This window comes from Bos indicus, chromosome 20 (genome assembly GCF_029378745.1).
Source record: "Bos indicus isolate NIAB-ARS_2022 breed Sahiwal x Tharparkar chromosome 20, NIAB-ARS_B.indTharparkar_mat_pri_1.0, whole genome shotgun sequence".
Taxonomy (NCBI): Eukaryota; Metazoa; Chordata; class Mammalia; order Artiodactyla; family Bovidae; genus Bos; species Bos indicus.
Genome location: NC_091779.1, coordinates 2676116 through 2697712, shown reverse-complemented (window position 1 = coordinate 2697712; position 21597 = coordinate 2676116). Strand labels below are relative to the sequence as shown.

Sequence of the window (21597 nt, the reverse complement as noted above, 5' to 3'; positions counted from 1 at the left end):
CCCCACAGACGATACAACACCAACAATGAACTCTAATGTAAACTACGGAATTTGGGTGATAATGATGTATCAATGTAGGTTATAGCAGCTGTAACGAAGGTACCCACTCTGGTGCAGGATGCTAATAATGGTGGATGCTAATACTGAGGGAGGCTATACAGGTACAGGACCAAAGAGGTATACAGGAATTCTTTGTACTTTTTGTTCAATTTTTCTGTGAAGCTAACAGTGCTCCAAAAGAAAGTCTACTTAAAATATGTTTGTGTATGTGTAAAAAGTTAAACAAAATCACGTTATGACAGGTTTATAACATTTGACTTATTTTTTAAATTGCAGATTTCTCTTTTGCTTTCTTAAACACACAACTCCATGAGAGAATGGATAAATTCTCTAGACAGTCTTCAGCCCATAGGTTTTTGGGTAGATGTTCTTTATCAAGTTGAAGAAGTTCCCCTCTGTTCTTAGGTACTTAAAGAGAAATATCAAACATATAAGACAAATGATGAATCATCGTGGGATTTGATCATTCAAAAACTGAGCTTAAAAGAACCATCATACATAATACTATAATTTTTCTGTTACACAAACATGAACTATGTGAACCTTGAGGCTAGAGAGTAGAATGAGTCAACAGTCTACTTCCAATATGAAAAAGATAACCAAAAAAAAAAACCCCATACCTCAACTATTAGAGCTTTGTCCACACAAAAAACAAACGCACACTTAAAATCTTTTTAATATCTTACCTTTGAAAAACATATTGGTATATCATAGAATCAATTTTCCAACTACACTAAGTTTCAAGCACTGTTCTCCCTAAACACATTATTTCCCTAGTAAGAAGGAAACGTCTTTCAATTTTATATGCATCCCACATGATTTTGATACAGTATTCTGAGAATAGAGAGTAGGCTTTTCCCATCATCTAGTTGTATATGAAGTTAAGACAATCGCTAAGAGCATGGACTCCACACAAACTGTGTAAGTTTGAATCAGCTCTATTTCTTCTACCTGTGTGATCTTGGGTACATTATAGAGCCTATCAAATGAAATTTCCTCATTTATAAAATGAGGATAACAATAGTGCACATCTCAGAAGTTTGGTAAATAAAACGAGATAGTGCAAATCTTAGTATATGGTACAGATGATTGATCCCCATCCTTTGTCACCAGGGACCAGTTTCATGGAAGACAATTTTTCCACGGTGTGCTGGTGGTGAGAGGTATGGTTCAGGCAGTAATCCAAGTGGGGAGCAGCAGGTGAAGCTTTGCTTGCCTGTCTGCCATTCACCTCCTGCTGTGTGACTGGGTTCCTAACAGGTTGAGAATCAGTGTGGATCTGCAATCCAGGGCTTTGGGGCCCCTGGCACAGACAATAAAATGCTACTTCTTATTATTTATTATCAAACTAAACAGATGCTTTTTTGATGACACATTTTTGTATTACACATCATCATTCATCACCACATGTGTAAAGGAGACTTGACTACTCATCTTTAAAAATGACAGAATAACTTGCAAGTCTGTTAACAGTTGAGTATATTTAAAAGAAGTTATTTTTAAAGTGCAATATGATTTTAAAAAGCATAATAAACCACTTACTGATATCTATTCTCTGTTCAACTGGCAAAGGACTGACTCGGCTAACAAGTTTTGAAAGACAAGTTGCTGCAAGGAGTTGAGCATAGGATGTCTGTAAAGAAATATATTTTATTTATTATTATCATATACTATGATAGGAACTTTTCCTAAGCATATTGGTTATTTTTATGGTTTTCCAAATTGGCAGATCTACAAAAGATAAAATATAACACAGACATACATACACACACGAACAAAAAATCCCTCATAAGGGTAGCTGAGGAAGCCTTTGCAAACAGCAAGCAGTTTAGAGGGGAAAAAAAAAGATAATGAGCAAGTTCAAACAAAATACACTTATCATGTCTACACAGTACTGCATAATCTGGCCTCTGATTATCTCTTCAAATTCATCTGGTTCTTCTCTTCACTATCCTCTGTCCAGAACAACCCTCTTACAGTTCCTTTCAACGTCTTTCCTATCCTGACCTCTCCCCTCCTTCAGATCCATATTGGCTGTATTCACTCTGGCCACCAATTGCGTGCACTCAAGCTTTCAAAAGCCTGTTCAGTTATTCACTATACCCGCAGCAATCTCTTGTAAAGACAGTCCTTTCTTTTTTATTCTCTAGACCAGAGGTCAGCAAACTAAGCCCTGTGGATCAAATCCTGTCTGTTCTTGCAAGGCCCATGAGCTATGAATGGTTTTTACTATTTTAAACAGTTGGCAAAAAATAAAAATAATAATATTCATACTATTTTGTGACATATGAAAATTACATGACATCTAAATTTCAATCCATAAACAAAATTCAATAGAACATAGCCACACTCACTCATGTACATATTGTCTATGTCTGCTTTCAGACTATGACAGCAGAGTCAAATATGCGGGAGTGTATGTGCCATATAAAACAGTATATGGCACTCGTTGCCTTCTACCGCTGCTCAATGCACTATAAACTTCTATGATGTACTTACTAACTCTCACAAAATATAAAGTACCATGAGTATCAGCACGACATGACATGTACCTTTTATTATTACCAGCACATATCTGTCATGTCAAAACAAGAAAAGATAGGAGTAGACTTCAAATGTCTAACTTTTAAGGCACAGCGAAATGTGGATTATTTTGTTATTGAATTAGAGAGCAAAGCAATGTGCTTTTTATGCAATGGGACTATAGCTGTCCTAAAAGAATACAATATATGCTGACAATATCAGACTGGGTACTCCTGCCAATATTCCTAACTCACAGGGAATCAAGTCAGAAAAAGGAGAAAATTTTAAACAGAATATATATAACACTGAAATTTCTCCACAAAAAAATAAAGACTACAACCAAAGTTAGGTTTTGAAATGGCTTGTTAGCCAAGTAAGAAAAGCCACTTACCGTCAAAGAGTTAATTAAATCACCATTATTTTCAGTAGCCAAAGTTACATATGCAGAAAAAATGAATTTCAGACTACTTGCCTTTCAATGAGAATAAGGCCCGGACAGTTGAAAACAACAGAGCAACATCAAAATTCAATTTCAAACCAGGTGAAAGATTTGGAGGCTCTCCTTAGCTCTTTATGAGTTAACAGATGTTATCAACATGTGCAGCTCATACTGTTACCAATATGATCTGCTTATTCCAGAACCCAATGCTAAGTTTGAAGGGACTAAAGAATTAACCTTCATGAAGACTCTGCATGAAACTACTGGGCAGAATATTTTCAAAGAAGCTGAGAAAATACTAATTTGTACAACCTAAAGTGGTTGCTAAAATGTGTCACAACCAGTGGTAAAAATATATGGAACAGAAAAGGCTTAGTTGGACAAATTTACAAAGCTTGTAAAAACGTAAGCGTCTAGAGTCTGGTTATTCATCTTATTGTCATCGGCAGATATTTTGTAGTAAAGACTTAGCAGCAGCAGCAGTAAAGATTTGAATCTATCATGTGTTAATGAATCAATGGTAGTAACAGCGGATTTAACTCACTTTCATGAATTCATCTTCAGTTCTGACAATTTCTATCGGAAACAGAAGCTTAAAATTCTGACTTGCCCTACATACAGTAGTTGAGTAGCCTGGCAGTGGTGAAGTCTTACTGCAATTTTTTGTTTTTGGCTCAGGACTAAGACTGAAAATTTTCTGAATGAGAAGAACCATCTTAATTCACTACTGTTAAACATTAAATGGCTTTTGCAATTAGTTTTCGCTGCAAACTTGATAAAAGTCTCTTAATGAATTCAACCTAACATTACAAAATTGTATAAAAGGCAAATAGTGCTTAGTACTAATATGAAACTTAAAATGCAAGAGTCATTCTAATAACAACTAACACTGATTAAATCACAAATAATATCAAGCTGTTTTATATACTTTCCACACTGTCAAATGTTAAAACAAGTAGCCAAATCTCTATTCCTGAGTATATTTTCTGAGTTCAAACTATGTTTGAAACAGCACATTTTTCAGGCCTTGATATAAGTGCAAAGCAAATTTCAAAATCCATTTAACTGAGCAATTCAGGCACCTTCACCTAACCTTCAACTGCAAGTGATTAACTTAGAATATAATCACATCCTAAAAGGCAAATATCAAGAGAAATTTTAATGCAGTTTTATACATGCCATCTAAGTGATGAATATGCTTAATTAAAATCATATGCTCATAAAGTGATATCAATACTTGGCAGTATCTATCTGTGTGAAAAGACATTTTTAAAGATGAAATTTGTAAAATCTCTTTACAAATAAGTATTAACATATGAACATTTAAAATCAATGCTAATGACAGGAAATATCAACTCTGAACATCAATTAAGCAAAATGTTATGGCTAAAAGAATAATTCAATTCTTTTCATCAGTAGACTTACACTACAAAAAACTGTACTCAATTATAATTATTTTAAATTTCATCAATAAAACTTCATGGAAATTTTTTTCTCTCTTCTGATAGGCATATTTACAAAACATCCTTGATTTTTCATCTTGGTCCACAAAGACTAAAATATTTACAATCTGGCCCTTTACAGAAAAAGTCTGCTTTTTTCCAACCTCTGCTCTACAACCTCTTACTATAGTGCTTATCATATCACTCCACAGCTCTTTATTTAAATATCTATGCCTTCTCAGATAAACTATGAGTTACTTTAATGCATGTGGATAAAGCAAGTAGGTAGTACAATGCCTGCTTTTACAATTAAATATTTGCTAAAATGATGCTGAATGAATGGATATGAAACTGCATAATACAGGAAGACAAGAAGTAATCAGCATTCCTCTGAATCATTCTTTCACATTTCAGAGTTAATTACAATCTGCTTCTTCCACCTAGACTTTTTTTAATTCCAACTTTTTAAAATACAACTTTTACCACTGATAGAAGACTTAAAAGGGGACCAAGAGGAATCAAGCAAGTATTTCGATTCATGCTATTTCTACCTCCTGGGATCTTTCTTAAATATTCTTTCTAGGCATTCCAATTCTTTGACAGTCAAATAAACCATAGTAAAAAGACATGTAGTAATACCTATCAGTTAACCGACACTGCTAACCTACATGCATTGATTAACACTGACATATACCTACCGATCTTTCATTGTTAATTGCTATTATCAAATACTTACTGTTCCTTGTTCTAATAAAAGTTGACACTTGCTGAGACATTCTGGGCTGTCAATAAGTTCCAGGAGTGCTTTCTCAGCCTCTATTCTTTGTGTAAGATCAGTCCCTATGTAGAGATGAGTACACAATGCTTCCAATTCAGCCAAACTCTTGAGAAGAAAAAAAATTAGCATTTTACTTAAGTGGGAAAAAAATAAGACAAATATGTTAATCACAGGAAATAAGAGATGCAAATATCATGCATGTACTCATCAAGTCAATAAATGCTTACTGAGTTACTTCTACTTACTAGGGGTTACAGTGTTGAAAAAAAGGCAAATCTCCTAGCTCTAAATTATTTAAATTTAAATTGATTGTTCTGTGATGGAAAAGAAGTACAGAGGGGGACTTGCCTAATTCAAGGAGTTTAAGAAGGCATGCTTAAAGTGGTAATATCTACAGTGACCAGAAAGGACCAGTCATATGAAACAGAAAACAGTCCAGAAAAAGAAAACAGCATTTCCTGGGGTCCAGAAGAGAGAGTAATCATCTCAAGGCACTAAAAGATCAGTATGACTGGTAAATGGACAGCAAGGAGGAGATGCCAAATGAAGGTAAAGAGATGGTTGAGGGGAACTACCAGGTACAAGCTGCAGACATTATGTCAATTTACATTATTTTTCAGACTGTAACAATTTCAATGGCTCCATCTATATAAAAAAGATATAAATACACACTGGTGTGGGTCTTCTAAACTAATGACTCATTGAGCTGCAGGTGAACCCTGGCATGATTCTCAGGAACTATGACTTAACCCCATGTTACTTATAGCCAGCTATCATGTTGCAGATTCTATGTTACAGATACAAGGAATAATTCATTGTGCTTAGCATCAGAAAGAACACAAATAACAAATATTGGCAAAAATGTGGAGAAAAGGGAGGCCTCATACACTGTTGGTGGTAAAGTAGTGTAGCCACTTTGGTAACAGTAGGGAGGTTCCTCAAAAAACTAAAATAGAACCATATGACCCAGCAAAAACCAGGATACATATCCAAAAAACCTATAAACACTAATTTGAAAAGCTACATGAACCGCAACGTTCACAGCATGATTTACAACTGCCAAGATATGGAATAAACTTAAGTGTTCACGAACAGAAGAATGAATCAGGAAGATGTGGTACACACACAAACACATGCATCAGTTCAGCCACTCTGTTATGTCCGACTCCTTGCAACCCCATGGACTGCAGCGCTCCAGGCTTCCCTGTCCATCACCAAATCCTGGAGCTTGCTCAAACTCATGTCCATTGAGTTGGTGATGCCATGTAACCATCTTATTCTCTGTTGTCCTGTTCTCCTCCCGCCTTCAATCTTTCCCAGTGTCAGGGTCTTTTCCAATGAGTCAGTTCTTTGCATCAGGTGGCCAAAGTATTGGAGTTTCAGCTTCAACATCAGTCCTTCCAATGAATATTCAGGATTGATTTCCTTTAGGATCGACTGGTTGGATCTCCTTGAAGTTCAACTCTCAAGTCTTCTCCAACACCACAGTTCAAAAGGCATCAATTCTTCAGCACTCAGCTTTCTTTATAGTCCAACTCTTACTTCCATACATGACTACTGGAAGAGCCATAGCTTCGACTAGACGGACCTTGGTTGGCAAAGTAATGTCTCTGTTTTTTAATGTGCTGTCTAGGTTGATCATAACTTTCCTTCCAAGGAGTAAGCGTCTTTTAATTTCATGGCTGAAGTTACCATCTGCAGTGATTTTTGGAGCCCCCCAAAATAAACACTGTCACTGTTTCCACTGTTTCCCCATCTATTTGCCATAAAGTGATGAGACCAGAAGCCATGATCTTAGTTTTCTGAATGCTGAGTTTTAAGTCAGATTTCTCATTCTCCTTTTTCACCTTCATCAAGAGGCTCTTTAGTTCTTCGCTTTCTGCCATAAGGGTGGTATCATCTGCATATCTGAGGTTATTGATACTTGTCCCGGAAAATTGATTCCAGCTTGTGCTTCATCCAGCCCAGCATTTTGCATGATGCACTCTGCATAGAAGTTAAATAAGCAGGGTGACAACATACAGCCTTGACATATCCTTTGCTGATTTGGAACCAGTCTATTGTTCCATGTCCAGTTCTGTTGCTTCTTGACCTGCATATAGATTTCTTAGGAGGCAGGTCAGGTGCTCTGGTATTCCCATCTCTTTAAGAATTTTCCAGTTTGTTGTGATCCACAGAGTCAAAGGCGTTGGCATAGTCAATAAAGCAGAAGTAGATGTTTTTTTGGAACTCTTGCTTTTTTGATGATCCAAAGTATGTTGGCAATTTGATCTCTGGTTCCTCTGCCTTTTCTAAATCCAGTTTGAAGATCTGGAAGTTTACGGTTCACATACTGTTGAAGCCTGGCTTGGAGAATTTTGAGCATTGCTTTGCTAGCGTGTGAGATGAGTGCAATCATGCGGTAGTTTGAGCATTCTTTGGCATTGCCTTTCTTTGAGATTGGAATGAAAACTGACCTTTTCCAGTCCTGGCCACTGCTGAGTTTTCCAAATTTGCTGGCATATTGAGTGCAGCGTTTTCACAGCATCATCTTTTAGGATTTGAAATAGCTCAGCTGGAATTCCATCACCTACACTAGTTTTGGTCATAGTGATGCTTCCTAAGGCCCACTTGACTTTGCATTCCAAAATGTCTGGCTCCTGGTGAGTGAATATACCATTGTGATTATCTGGGTCATAAAGATCTTTTTTGTACAGTTCTTCTGTGTATTCTTGCCACCTCTTTAATATCTTCTGCTTCTGTTAGGTCCATACCGTTTTGGTCCTTTATTGTGTGTATCTTTCCATGAAATGTTCCCTTGGTATCTCTAATTTTCTTGAAGAGATCTCTAGTCTTTCCCATTCTATTGTTTTCTTCTACTTCTTTGCACTGATCACCAAGGAAGGCTTTCTTATCTCTCCCTGCTAATCTCTGGAACTCTGCATTCAAATGGGTATACCTTTCCTTTTCTCTTTTGCCTTTAGCTTCTCCTCTTTTCTCAGCTATTTGTAAGGCCTCCTCAGACAACCATTTTGCCTTTTTGCATTTCTTTTTCTTGGGGATGGTCTTGAACCTCTGTCCATAGTTCTTCAGGCACTCTGTCTATCAGATCTAATCCCTGGAATTTGTCACTTCTACTGTATAATCGTATGGGATTTGATTTAGATCGTACCTGTATGGTCTAGTGGTTTTCCCTACTTCCTTGAAATCTGAATTTTGCAATAAGGAGTTCATGATCTGAGCCATAGTCAGCTCCTGGTCTTGTTTTTGCTGACTGTATAGGGCTTCTCCATCTTTGGCTACAAAGAATATAATCATTCTGATTCTGATTTTGACCATCTGGTGATATCCATGTGTAGAGTCTTCTCTTGTGTTGTTGGAAGAGGGTGTTTGCTATGACCAGTGCATTCTCTTGGCAAAACTCTATTAGTCTTTGCCCTGCTTCATGTTGTACTCCAAAGCCAAATTTGCCTGTTATTCCAGGTATCTCTATCTTTTGCATTCCAGTTCCCTATAACTAAGAAGACAACCTGTTGGGGTGTTAGTTCTAGGTCTTGTAGGTCTTCACAGAACCATTCAACTTCAGATTCTTCAGCATTACTGATTGGGATACAGACTTGGATTACTGTGATATTGAATGGTTTGCCTTGGAAACGAACAGAGATCATTCTGTCATTTTTGAGACTGCATCCAAGTACTGTATTTCAGACTCTTTTGTTGACTATGAGGGCTACTCCATTTCTCCTAAGGGATTCTTGCCCACAGTAGTAGATATAATGGTCATCTGAGTTAAATTTGCCCATTCCAGTCCACTTCAGTTCACTCATTCCTAAAATGTCGATGTTACTCTTGCCATCATCTTCTGTTTGACTTCCAATTTACCATGATTCATGGACCTAACATTCCAGGTTCCTATGTAATATTGTTCTTTACAGCATCAGACTTTACTTCCATCACCAGTCACATCCACAACTGGGTGCTGTTTTTGCTTTGGCTCCATCTCTCCATTCTTTCTGGAATTATTTTTCTACTCTTCTCCAGGAGCATACTGGGCACCTACTGACCTGGGGACCATCTTTCAGTGGCATATCGTTTTGACTTTTCATACTGTTCATGGGATTCTCAAGGCAAGAATACTAAAGTGGTTTGCCATACCAACAGAATATCTCAACCACAAAAAAGAATGAAATTGTGCCATTTACAGCAACATGGATGGACCTGGAAGCTGCTCAGTCGTGTCCGACTCTTTGCGACCCCATGGACTATACAGTCCCTGGAATTCCCAGGCCAGAATACTGGAGTGGGTAGCCTTTCCCTTCTCCATGGGATCTTCCTAACCCAGGGATTGAACCCAAGTATCCCACATTGCAGGCAGATTCTTTACCAGCTGAGCTACAAGGGAAGCCCAAGAACACTGGAGTCAGTAGCCTATTCCCTCTCCAGCAGATCTTCCCAACCCAGGAATCGAACTGGGTCTCCTGCATTACCAGATTCTTTTACCAAATTGGGGGGCATTATGCTAAGTGAAATTAGTCAGAGGAGAGGAAGACAAATAGTGAATGATATCACTTATATATGCAGAATCTAAAAAACACAACAAACTAGTTAATATAACAAAAAAGAAACAGATTCACAGATACAGAAAACAAACTTGTGGTTACCTGTGGAGGGAATGTGGAAAGAGGCAATACAGGGCTTGGGGAGCGGGAGGCACAAACTACCGGGTGTAAGACAGGCTACGACATACTGTAAAACAGAGGCAATACCGGCAACATTTTGTGGTGACTTTAACCTTTAAAAACTGTATAAAAATATAGGTGGAGGATAAACAAGTACATTTTAAAAATAAAAAAAGAACAATTCATTCTGTAATCGTTCATTTATAAATATAATCTCATCAGAAGATACAGGATACATGGATAAAATCTGAAAGAAAACTTTTTAAATGAGTTTGGTATTCCTCTCAGCTGTAGAGAATTTTTGCTAAAGGCATCTTACTAAAACTACTTCAGTTTGAACTTAGAGAATTATTCTTTGGAGGTCAAGAAAAATTGGCACAGATTTTAATGTCAGGTAGGCATATCAAAGTAATGGGATATTCAAAAGTAATGCCATTTTTTTATGCTTTCTGGCCTGAATTCTTATGTAGCAGTTTACAGCTACACTAGTCTAAGCATTCTCTCAGATGCATATACCTTTGCCAAAGAACAGAAGAGGGCTACAGAGGATGAGAAAGTTGAATAGCGTCACCAACTCAGTGAACATGAATTTGAGCAAATTCTGAGAGATGGTGAAGAACAGAGAAGCCTGGCGCACTGCAGTCCATGGGGTCACGGAGTCAGACACAACTAACTGTAACTTAGTGACTAAACAACAACAAATAGGAATACATAAGAAACACTGAAAGGAAACCTCCTCTAACTCCCTTTATTCTTTACAGTTCTCGCTCCTTGTTTTTTTACAGCATTTTCCACTTCTTTATACAGGCCAGAGCACAACATCCCAGACTAGAGAATTTTTTGCTATAGTGAAAATAAAAGTACAAAAGAAAGGTTTCAAAAGGATAATTAAGATAAAGGACCTCAAATGAACCACATTTTAAACATTTCCTCTACCTGGATTGTCCCAACAAGCCCTAATAGTGCTACTACATACTGTTTATAACATTAAAATGTGTAGAAAACGTATGGTTCATGAATACATATGAATTCTCATGTTTCCTCCAAGGGTAAGAAACAAAAATGAAAAGAGCTACCACTTTCCCTCTTGTGACTCATGATCAACCTCAGAAGTATTTTCCTTCATCTAATAAATTTAAAGGGCTGAATTTTCGAGCTGATAATGCCCAGAATAATTTAATGATAAACTGATCCTGCTATCATGCATTCAACTATACATCAATAGGTCTAGACTCCGATGAAGTAGACTCTGAGTGTAAAAAAGTGAAGCCAGAAATAGTGACAAAATCTAACTACTGAAAAACAAAAGGCAGCAATAACTGAGACTAATAATAGCATATACCTTATAGGTTTGCTGGGAGGATTAAATGAGCTAGGGCCACATAACTTCTAGCACACTTTACACCCTATAAAGATTAGTTGTTTATTACTAGTATTACCTAATAATAGTATTGTAATGGATGGAACTGTATCCTCCTAAAAGATATATCCAAGTCCTAACCCCCAATACCTTTGAAATATTTGGAAATAAAGTCTTTGTAAATCCTTAAATTAAGGATGGAGGGATGAGATCAAACCGAGGGATTTAGGGCTGGCTCTAAATCCAGTCATTCATAAAAGAGACAGGGACATTTGAGGTGCAGAGACACAAGTAAATAGGTCTCAGGAAGGATGAGGCAAAGACTGGGGTGATATATCTACAAGCCAAGGACCACCAAGAACTGCAAGCAGCTATCAGAACTTAGGGGCAAAGTATGGAACAGTTTCTCCCTCAAGAGCTCCAAGAAGAGACCAATCCTGTCAACACATTAATTTCAGACTTCTGGCTTCCATACCTATAAAAGAAAAAAATTTCATTTTTTTAACTCACCCAGTTTGTGGTAATTTGTCATAACAGCCCCAGGAAACATAAACATTAATATTAATCAATTCAAGAATATCTAAGTAAATATAGAAAAGTTCTGGAATTTTGTCCTTTTTGCTATATTGATTTAGAGAACTCCAACACAGGCTTGTTTACATCAACAATGTTATCAATGACCCTTTTTTCCCAAATGCCTTTCAAATTATTAACCACTGAAGGGCAGTGCAAGATATAAAGGTAAAGATTTGAACTATCTCCTAAGACTGAAACAAAGGGCAAAAAAAAAAATCAAGTTATTCTTTCTCTGTAATGATAACAATTAAATGCCTGGCAAATGAAATCATTTTTAGAGAAAAAGATACATACACAAAAATCCTTACCCTGTTGGAAAAGCATTATGTGAACATTTCATAGAGTTAAACTCATAATGTGATGATCGCTGAGCGACTAAGCAATCTTCTGATTAGCATTTGATTTCACAGGGATTCTGTCTATAGAGACTTTACTTTTCACGGTGAACTGATAAACTGCATCTTAGTTTTATAGTGATGTCTGAGAATATGGTTAACATAAGCATGCCTCAGAGAAATGGATCCCTTCTAAATGTGTTGACAAATTGGGTTTGAGTTATTAAATTTTCTACTGGGCTTCGTATCAACATTAGAAGCCCATACAAATAAATAACAAGTAGCACTGGACATCACCTAACTCCCATAGATTTACTATCAAGCATTCAAGGACAGTACCCAATTTCCATAGCCTAGGAGACAATGATATAATCCTGCCTACAGTCTAAATAAGGATCTTCAAGTTATTCTGGACTGATTTCTGCCCTTTGTACCTGACATACAATTAACCCCTAGATGATGCAACTTCTTTCTATACAGTAACTCTCATCGTGTATCCATCAAGAGGTAAAAGAAGCAAGACCAAAAAAAGAGTATATATTGTATGATTCTATAGTAAAAGAAAGCAGATCAGTGGTTTCAGGCTGGGGAGGGAGCAGAATGGGAAGATAGGGAAGGATAGGGAAGCAGCAAGGGGGGATTAAGCAAGGGGGATATAAGGAAACTTGGGGAGTGATAGATATGTTCATTATCTTAATTTCAGTGATGGTTTCACAGTTATAAACTATGTCAAAATTCATCCAATATGTGTGGTTTATTATTTGTCAATAAACTTCAAGAAGGAGAAGGAAATGGTATTCTTGCCTGGGAAATCCCATGGACAGAGAAGCCTATGAGTTACAGTCCACGGAGTCACAAAAGAGTTGGACACAACTTAGCCACTAAGCAATAACAAGAAAACCTCAAGAAAGCTGAAAAAATGAAGGGTTTTTTTCTTTTGTTCTAGAGAAAAATGTTCCCTCATAATGAAACAATAAATTGATGAACTACAAAAATCCCACCTCAATTAAATTTAAATTCTTTTCAATTACTTCCCTGTATCTTTCCTGCCTTCTGGAATTAAACCTCTTAACTGCCATTAATAAAGTGCCTTTATCTTACAATTACTCATTTCCCACAAACTCTTTGTTTTTTCCTCCCTTTATTAACTTTTCCTAAGCACCCGAAGGTTTATTTCTGGGCCTCTTAGAACTTCTCCTTCTACAATGAATTGGGTCATATTTGTTTTAGTGCTTTACAGTTTACAAAAGTATTTCCATCTTCTATTTTTTAAACGAATCCAAAAAGTAGACTCCTGTAAATTACATATTTTAGCATATCCATTTTACAGACAAAAAAAAAACAACCCTGAGGCTGAGCAATCAAATACATATGTGTGTGTGTGCGCACCTGTGTGTATATACACACATATAGCTCAAATAGAGCAAATGGTCAATTCTGAGCCACATACAAATCTATAGACCCCAACCACACGTTGTCTCAACACCCTGGACTGGTTGGATCTCCTTGCAGTCCAAGGGACTCTCAAGAGTCTTCTCCAACACCACAGTTCAAAAGCATCAATTCTTTGGCGCTCAGCTTTCTTTATAGTTCAACTCTCACATCCATACATGACAACTGGAAAAACCATAGCCTTGACGAGACGGGCCTTTGTCGGCAAAGTAATGTCTCTGCTTTTTAATATGCTGTCTAGGTTGGTCATAGTGTCTTTTAATTCCTTCCAAGGAGTAAGCATCTTTTAATTTCATGGCTGCAGTCACCATCTGCAGTGGCCACAGGACTGGAAAAGGTCAGTTTTCATTCCAATCCCAAAGAAAGGCAATGCCAAAGACTGCTCAAACTACCCCACAATTGCACTCATCTCACATGCCAGTAAAGTAATGCTCAAAGTTCTCCAAGCCAGGCTTCAGCAATACGTGAACCGTGAACTTCCAGATGTTCAAGCTGGTTTTAGAAAAAGCAGAGGTACCAGAGATCAAATTGCCAACACCCGCTGGATCATCGAAAAAGCAAAAACAGAAAAACATCTATTTCTGCTTTACTGACTATGCCAAAGCCTTTGACTGTGTTGATCACAACAAACTGTGGAAAATTCTTAAAGAGATGGGAATACCAGTCCACCTGACCTGCCTCTTGAGAAATCTGTATGCAGGTCAGGAAGCAACAGTGAGAACTGGACATGGAATAACAGACTGGTTCCAAATAGGAAAAGGAGTACCTCAAGGCTGTATATTGTCACCCAGCTTATTTAACGTATATGCAGAGCACATCATGAGAAACACTGAGCGGGAAGAAGCACAAACTGGAATCGAGATTGCCAGAAGAAATCCCAATAACCTCAGATATGCAGATGACACCACCCTTATGGCAGCAAGTGAAGAAGAACTAAAGAGCCTCTTGATGAAAGTGAAAGAGAAAAGTGAAAAAGCTGGCTTAAAGCTCAACATTCAGAAAACTAAGATCATGGTATCTGGTCCCACCACTTCATGGCAAATAGATGGGGAAACAGTGGAAACAGAGGCTGACCTTTTACTTTAGTCATCATCAACCTGCAGATGATATCCTAGTCCATACTTTCAACCTTGTCTGTTCACCATCTTTATATTTACCTATAAATTTCTTCTTCTTGGCTTTAGCAGTTGTGGCACATGGGCTCAGTAGCTACAGTTCCGGGGCTCTTGTGTACAGCCTCAATAGCTGTGGCACACTGGCTTAGCTGCTCCATCACATAGGGATCCCGGACCAGGGATCCAACCTGCATCTCCGGCACTGGCAGGCAGGTTCTTTACCACTCAGCCACCATGGCATGGTTTCATTTGACCTAAACGCTCAGGTCAATCATGTGGCACCCAACCAATCACAACTACAAAAAGAAGCCCCAAGAAAAGTTCCAGAACTCAAAGCTCAGGTTGTGCTTCCCTGGTTTGCAATATTCAGTGCTTACTGCCACACAAATATGATAGGAGAGTAACATGCCCTGAGGACCAAAAAGCTTTGTTTCAGAATGCGCCCAGATTCTGCTCTATGCACCTCTCTTTCAATCAATCAATCAATTTAGTATGTGTACTTTCCCAATAAGAAACTTGAGTATGATAGCTTTCAGTGAATTGTGTGAGTCCTTCTGTTAACCCTGAGAATGGCACTGGGAAACTCTCAAATATGCAAGTGGCGTCAGTAGTGAGGGTAGTCTTGCAAACTGTGCCCTCAAACATTGCAGTTTAGCTGATGCCAAGTATATAACAATTTATCATAGAGTCCTACCAATTCCTTTAAAATAAAGACTCATACTCAACACCTCTACATGATATTCATAGACAGCAGACCAACAGAACAGTATTTTACAACTGTGGCCTACAGTGCCCTGGATTTCTTTAGGGGTTTCTTCTGGAATCATTGTGGAAGCCTAGAATTTGTCCAGCTATTTAAAAAGTCACTATTATTAAAGTGATCTCAAGCAAATTATCTAACCTTTCTAAACCTCACTTTTGAAACTGCAGGTTTCAAAACCACCTTCCAAAATAATTATGAAGATTAAGATAGAAACGACAAGAGAAAGCTTGATCTAGCTCCTGGCAAATAGCAGATCTACACAAACTGTAAATAGTTTCTTCAGTTAACTATAAAACACCACGTTGCTCTTTTGTCTATAGTTTCACCCATTCAACTCCACAACCCCAGGACCATCTTTGCCAAACCCCTTTCTCCTCATGATTCTAATTGTTAATAATCATATCTAGATCAAATCAGGTATAGCAGCCTGGCTGGGTATTAAGAAGCATATAGTCCCAGGTTCTGGGAAGCTAAAAAGATCAACTAAACTGCATCTCCTAAAGTTTTCCTGATGTTACCTCTTAATTCTCTCCAAGATTCCTCTGTGAAATCTAAAGTGCCTACCTCTTCCTTGATCCTAGAAACCTCTTTCCTCTCTTCCTTGCCCACTAACTGGACTGTCTCCTCTAAGACAATCCAGATTCATTTCTTCCTTTGGGACAGAGTATCCTAACTCACAACTTCCTAATCAGAATGCACGTGCCTTGAATGGATTATAGGAATGTCTAGGATATTGATCCCCTTGCCCTTCAGGCAGCCAGGCTTTTAGTTATGAGTAGTTTACATCAATGGACCACCCAATTACCATTCTTTATGTGTGCCATAATTTGAAAAAGATTGTGAAGTAGTAACCTAATCTCACACAAATCCACTTATGCCAAAATGGCATAATTTTTTACTAACTACCTGTTTGGGTAGATGACTGCAAGATATTGGTATCAAAGAATATGGAATTATGAATTACTAGGGTTACTCTCGGAGAAGGCAATGGCAACCCACTCCAGTACTCTTGCCTGGAAAATCCCATGGATGGAGGAGCCTGGTAGGCTGCAGTAAATGGGGTCGCAAAGACTTGGACACGACTGAAGGACTTCACTTTCACTTTTCACTTTCATGCATTGGAGAAGGATATGGCAACCCATTCCAGTGTTCTTGCCTGGAGAATCCCAGGGACAGGGGAGCCTGGTGGGCTGCCGTCTATGGGGTCGCACAGAGTCGGACACAACTGAAGCAACTTAGCAGCAGCAGTAGCAGCAGGGTTACTCTAGTTCTGTAGACTTGGGCAAGTCACAATTGTTCTAAGACTCAGTGTCTTCAGGAATAAAATGTATGTGTGCACATACAGTAGGGGGACTGGTTCCAGGCCACCCTGCAGATAACCAAAACCCAAAGATGCTCATTCCTTATATAAAATGGCACAGTATTTGCATATAATCTCTATCAATTTAAATAATCTCATAATACTTTTACTACCTAATACACGTGTGTGCGTGCTCAGCTGCTCAGTCACGTCCTACTCTTTGTGACCCTATAGACTATAGGCCACCAGGCACCTCTGTCCATGGGATTTTCCAAGAACAAATACTAGAGTAGGTTGCCATTTCCTCCTCCAGGGGACCTTCCCCATCCAGGGATTGAACCCAGTGTCTCCTGCAGCTCCTGTGTTGGCAGGCAGATTCTTTACCACTGCTCCACCTGGGGAGCCCATACCTAATACAATATAAATGCTATATAAATAGTTGTAAATTCAATGTAAATGATATGTAAATAGTTGCCAGGGTGTGGCAAATTCAAGTTTTTTTAAACTTTCTGGAATTGTTTAATATGTTCAATCCACAGTTGGTTAAATCCACTGATGCAAAACTCACAGATACAACAAGCCAACTGTATACACACACCTCTCAAGCTAGTTGTACGATTCAAAATCTACAAGCATGGAAAAATTCCAAATGCTAGGTACCAGTTATTATTAGTAATAAATGTTCCTTGAGTTAACTGGGTAACAATATGATCCATATACTGAAAACAATTCAAACTGAAAAGGTTCAGAGCTTTTTTCAGGCCCCTCAAACTGTCACGTCTTTCATTTGTCCAACTTCACTTTTAAGCTGCCCAGAGCTGCTGTGACATAGAGTCTGAAGAAACTAATTTCGGTAGTTCTGCCATTAGGAGCTAATTTTTCCACCATTACCTAAAGTATGAAGAAATCTTCCCGACTGGGTGATTTACTATTATGCATATCTTTCCAATTCTGAAACCGTTCCAAACTTCCACCATAGTTTTTAATTGCCCTCAAGATTTACACCTGAACTATGAACAACTGTTCATCTATTTACAATCCCAAAGCCCTCCCTGTGAGATTCTGCCAGTGAAGATTTCCCAAAGGGCATTTTTACTAAAGTGGCAATAAATAACATTATTTTGACCTGGAGACCCTTAGCAATGGCAAGGAATCAAAACAATGTGTCAGGCTTACTATCTCCTGAGCTGTCAATTACCTGATAGGAGAGTGGATGGTTGAAAAGAAAGTACCCTTTGGAAGAATCAATAATTAGGTAATGAATCATTGTAGTCTCAGGGGGCCCAAAGAAGTCTACAAAGGGTTGGGACACTTAGATACACTATCACCACGTTATGAAATTGCCTATCTCTCCAAGGTCATCTCCTGCCTCCACAGCCTCCCCTCCTCCCTTCCCTTTCATAGGAACCTAAGCTCCAGTCAGGCTGAACTACCCCAGTGCGCCATGTTCTTCCACAATTCTTTGACTTGACTCACACTGTCCTTTCGCCTCTACCCTTCCCTTTCTCTTTGCTCGGTTCTTTCAAGATCCACTAGACTGCAAGTTCCCTGACTGTACAAATCATAAAGTTTTGAGAGAGTTTTATCTTAAGTACCTAGCAAAGTAGGAACTCAATTAACAAGTGGATGAACGGAAGCTCAAAAAAGCTTGCCTGACAAGCACAGCATCTGTGCCTCACTGCTTCCCAACATACACACCCAGAGTTGAGTGCCCCTTTCAATATTCCCATGATATCCTGTGATTAATTCTATCACATCATTTTTCACATTTATTGTAATTATCTGTGAATTTCATGAGGGCAAGGATGCTAATAAGATGATGTAACTCTTTATCCCACAACTCTGCACAGTGCTTGAGACCCGGGGGTGGGGTTGGGGGTGGGGGGGTACCGGGGTGGGTGCCGAGGAGGCTCTACAATGTTTGTTGAATAAATAACTGGATGCATATGCCAAAGTGCCCGAGAATATCTGAATATTTGAGCCTTCCTCCAGCCCGCATCCCACCCTGACCGTTTCTGCGCTCCTAGTGCGCGTCCTGCCCCGGTTTCCTCCTCCAAAGAGGCTGCTGCAGAGCCCTCCTTCTCAACTCCCCACAAACAGAGCCCCTGCCGACTCCAGCCAATTCAAGTCCAAATGCAGAGCCGCTCCTTCGGCGGACCCAGGCCCCTCTCGAGCTCCCTCCGAACTGTGTGGAGGCTGACGATGGAGCCGCGGCCGGAGACGCGGCGGGAAAGCTGATCGGTACTGCCGGTCTCCCACCTGCTCGGGCGCCGCCGAACCTCGGTGCGCGCCGTGCGGCGGCACCCGGGAGGGCGGGCTCCCGCGCGGCCGGTCCTCAGCATCCGCACCTCTCTCTCGACCTCCAGCCTAGCCCCTGCCCCTCCACCCGCCATCCCCGAGCTCGGGCCGCCCCTTCCTCGGGCCCGGGCCTGGGGTGGGCAGCCCAGACCAGTGCCTGGTCCCTGGCCAGGAACGGGGCCTAGGGCTCCGACACACCGGCCGGCGGCCCCGCGGCCTCCGTCGCCGGACTCGGCCCTCAGTCTCCAGACCCCAGCGTCCCGCCGGATTCCCGGAGCGGCGGGGCGGGGATCCGCGGCGCAGAGCGCACTGACCTGGAAGTGCAGCGCCATCTTCCCAGGAGGCGGCGCCGGTCAGCGCCCCGAGCGCCCGAGGGGAGGGAGCGTAGGCGGGTGCCACCGAAGCCCCAGCCGGACACGGGGTCCCTGCGCCGCTCGCTCGCTCTTCGCTTCAACCTCGCGACTGTCGCGCTCGAAGCTCCGGACGGGGCGGGGCCGGCGGGGCGGGGCGAGCGCGTGCGGGCGGGCCCGACGGGGCGGGGACCGGGGGCCAGGAATCTAAACTGCCCCTCCCCCACCGCGCTCACGTTTCAACGGCCGCTGCCTCAGGTGGGTGGCGATGTCAGACCTCTGCCTCTTGACACAACCCCCCAGCACAACTGCCAGCCGAGGGTCCTGACTACATCTCCCACAGACTCTCTTTGACCCGTAACTCCTAGAGCACAGCTATTGCCTGCAGCTTCTGACTCCCCCATTTCCACAAGTTTTCTTGTCTCCTAACACTCACTTGTTAATTGACTCCTACAGGTCAACTGCTCTCCTTGGTCCCTGACTCCCAGAACCCAGGTTTCAGGTTTTTTAAACTTTGGTTAAAATTAAACTGACAGTATCTATATATTGTCAAGTTGTAAAATTCTAGTTCACTTACTTGTTGTCTCTATTTCATTTAACATGAACTTACATTTCACACTAAAAAATTCCATTGAAATGAGAATTTATTTGAGAAGTAGGTCAGAGTCACTCCTTTCCAGTGCTTTTCATTTCCTCTTGAAGTTTGATACTTAAAGTTAGGGTCATTGTACTTTAGAGTGAAAAATTCCTATAATACCTCATATAGTTCAGGTTTACTAGTGGCAAATTCAGTTTTAACATGAAAATGTCTTTATTTCACATACATTTTTTAAAGGATAGTTTTGCTGGGTATAGAACTCTATTTTGACATTAAAATTTTTTTCTGCACTTATAAAATGCCTTTCTCTTGATTACTGATTGCCATTATTTCTATTCAGAAATTAGCTGTCAGTCTGATTTTTGCTCCTTTGAAGGTAATATGTCTCCTCCCACCCCTGGCTGCTTTAAAATTTTTCCTCTTTCTTTTTGGTCTTCAGCATTTTGAGTGTGATGTAACTGTGAGTGTGGTGTGTGTGTGGGGGGGGGAGGGTGTTCCTGCTTGGGATTCATAAAGCTTCTTAAATGTGATATCCGATTTTTTCTTTCTAATTTCTTAAAATTCTTGGTCAGTATGTCTTTAAATAACTGCTTCTGTCCCATTTTTCTCTTTCTGGCACTCCAATTACATGTATGTTAAACCTTTTATAGAGTTTTCCATGTCTCTTATACTCTTTTTTGTATTTTTGTCTTCTTTTCTTGTCATGGTTTCATCTGCATATTTTTTACTGACCTTTCACCCAAGTCAATAGAAACTCTCTATTCTGCTGTGTCTGAGCTGGTATACAACCGCTCTATTGAGTTCTTAATTTTAGTTATAATATTTTCAGTTCCAGAATTTTCATTAGACACCTCCCCTTCAATTCTTTGAATAGATTCAAAGGTTCTGGTGAAATGTATCATTCCTTTATTTTCTTGAATATTTTAATGATATTATTTAAAGCCCTTATCTGATATCTGGAGAAGGCAATGGCAACCCAATCCAGTACTCTTGCCTGGAAAATCCCATGGACAGAGGAGCCTGGTAGGCTGCAGTCCGTGGATCGCTAAGAGTCGGATATGACTGAGCAACTTCACTTTTACTTTTCACTTTTATGCATTGAAGAAGGAAATGGCAACCCACTCCAGTGTTCTTGCCTGGAGAATCCCAGGGACGGGGGAGCCTGGTGGGCTGCCGTCTATGGGGTTGCACAGAGTCGGACACAACTGAAGTGACTTAGCATCTGATATCTACAGTATCTGAGTCAATATGTGGGTCCTTCTGTCTTCCATAATTTGGTCCTATTTTTTCAAGCTTGTCTCATGATTTCTTATTGAATGTTAGTGTGGAAGAAAAACTGTAGAAGTTCTGGATGATATGAACTTTCTCCATGGAAGGTTTTTTTATTTTTATTGTAGTAGGCAGATAGAATACCAGGGGATCACTTCAATCCTATTGACTTGGCTTTAGGCTTTTATTTCTTTAAATTTTATTTTTTAACTTTATAATATTGTATTGGTTTTGCCATATATCAAAATAAATCCACCACAGGTATACATGTGTTCCCCATC

The 21597-nt window shown here is 39.7% G+C and overlaps 1 protein-coding gene across 10 annotated transcripts in view; it reads right to left on the bottom strand.

Moving 5' to 3' along the window:
• RANBP17 (RAN binding protein 17) overlaps nucleotides 1–19574 on the bottom strand; it is a 382268-nt gene extending 362694 nt beyond the window's left edge. For 3 of the 10 annotated variants that reach the window (XR_011562386.1, XM_070774507.1, XM_070774513.1), the window contains exons 1-3: nucleotides 19414–19573; nucleotides 5201–5347; nucleotides 1603–1693 (exon numbers count right to left, since the gene is read on the bottom strand). Coding sequence is in view for 8 of the 10 variants with exons in the window: in XM_070774507.1 (XP_070630608.1) it covers nucleotides 1603–1693; nucleotides 5201–5347; nucleotides 19414–19431 (256 nt within the window). In the remaining 2 variants the exon portion in view is untranslated. Of the gene's footprint in view, nucleotides 1–1602; nucleotides 1694–5200; nucleotides 5348–19413 lie in introns of all 10 variants that reach the window. The other 7 variants (XM_070774506.1, XM_070774512.1, XM_070774514.1 and 4 more) reach the window with 4 other exon arrangements.
• Nucleotides 19575–21597: the final 2023 nt, after the last annotated feature.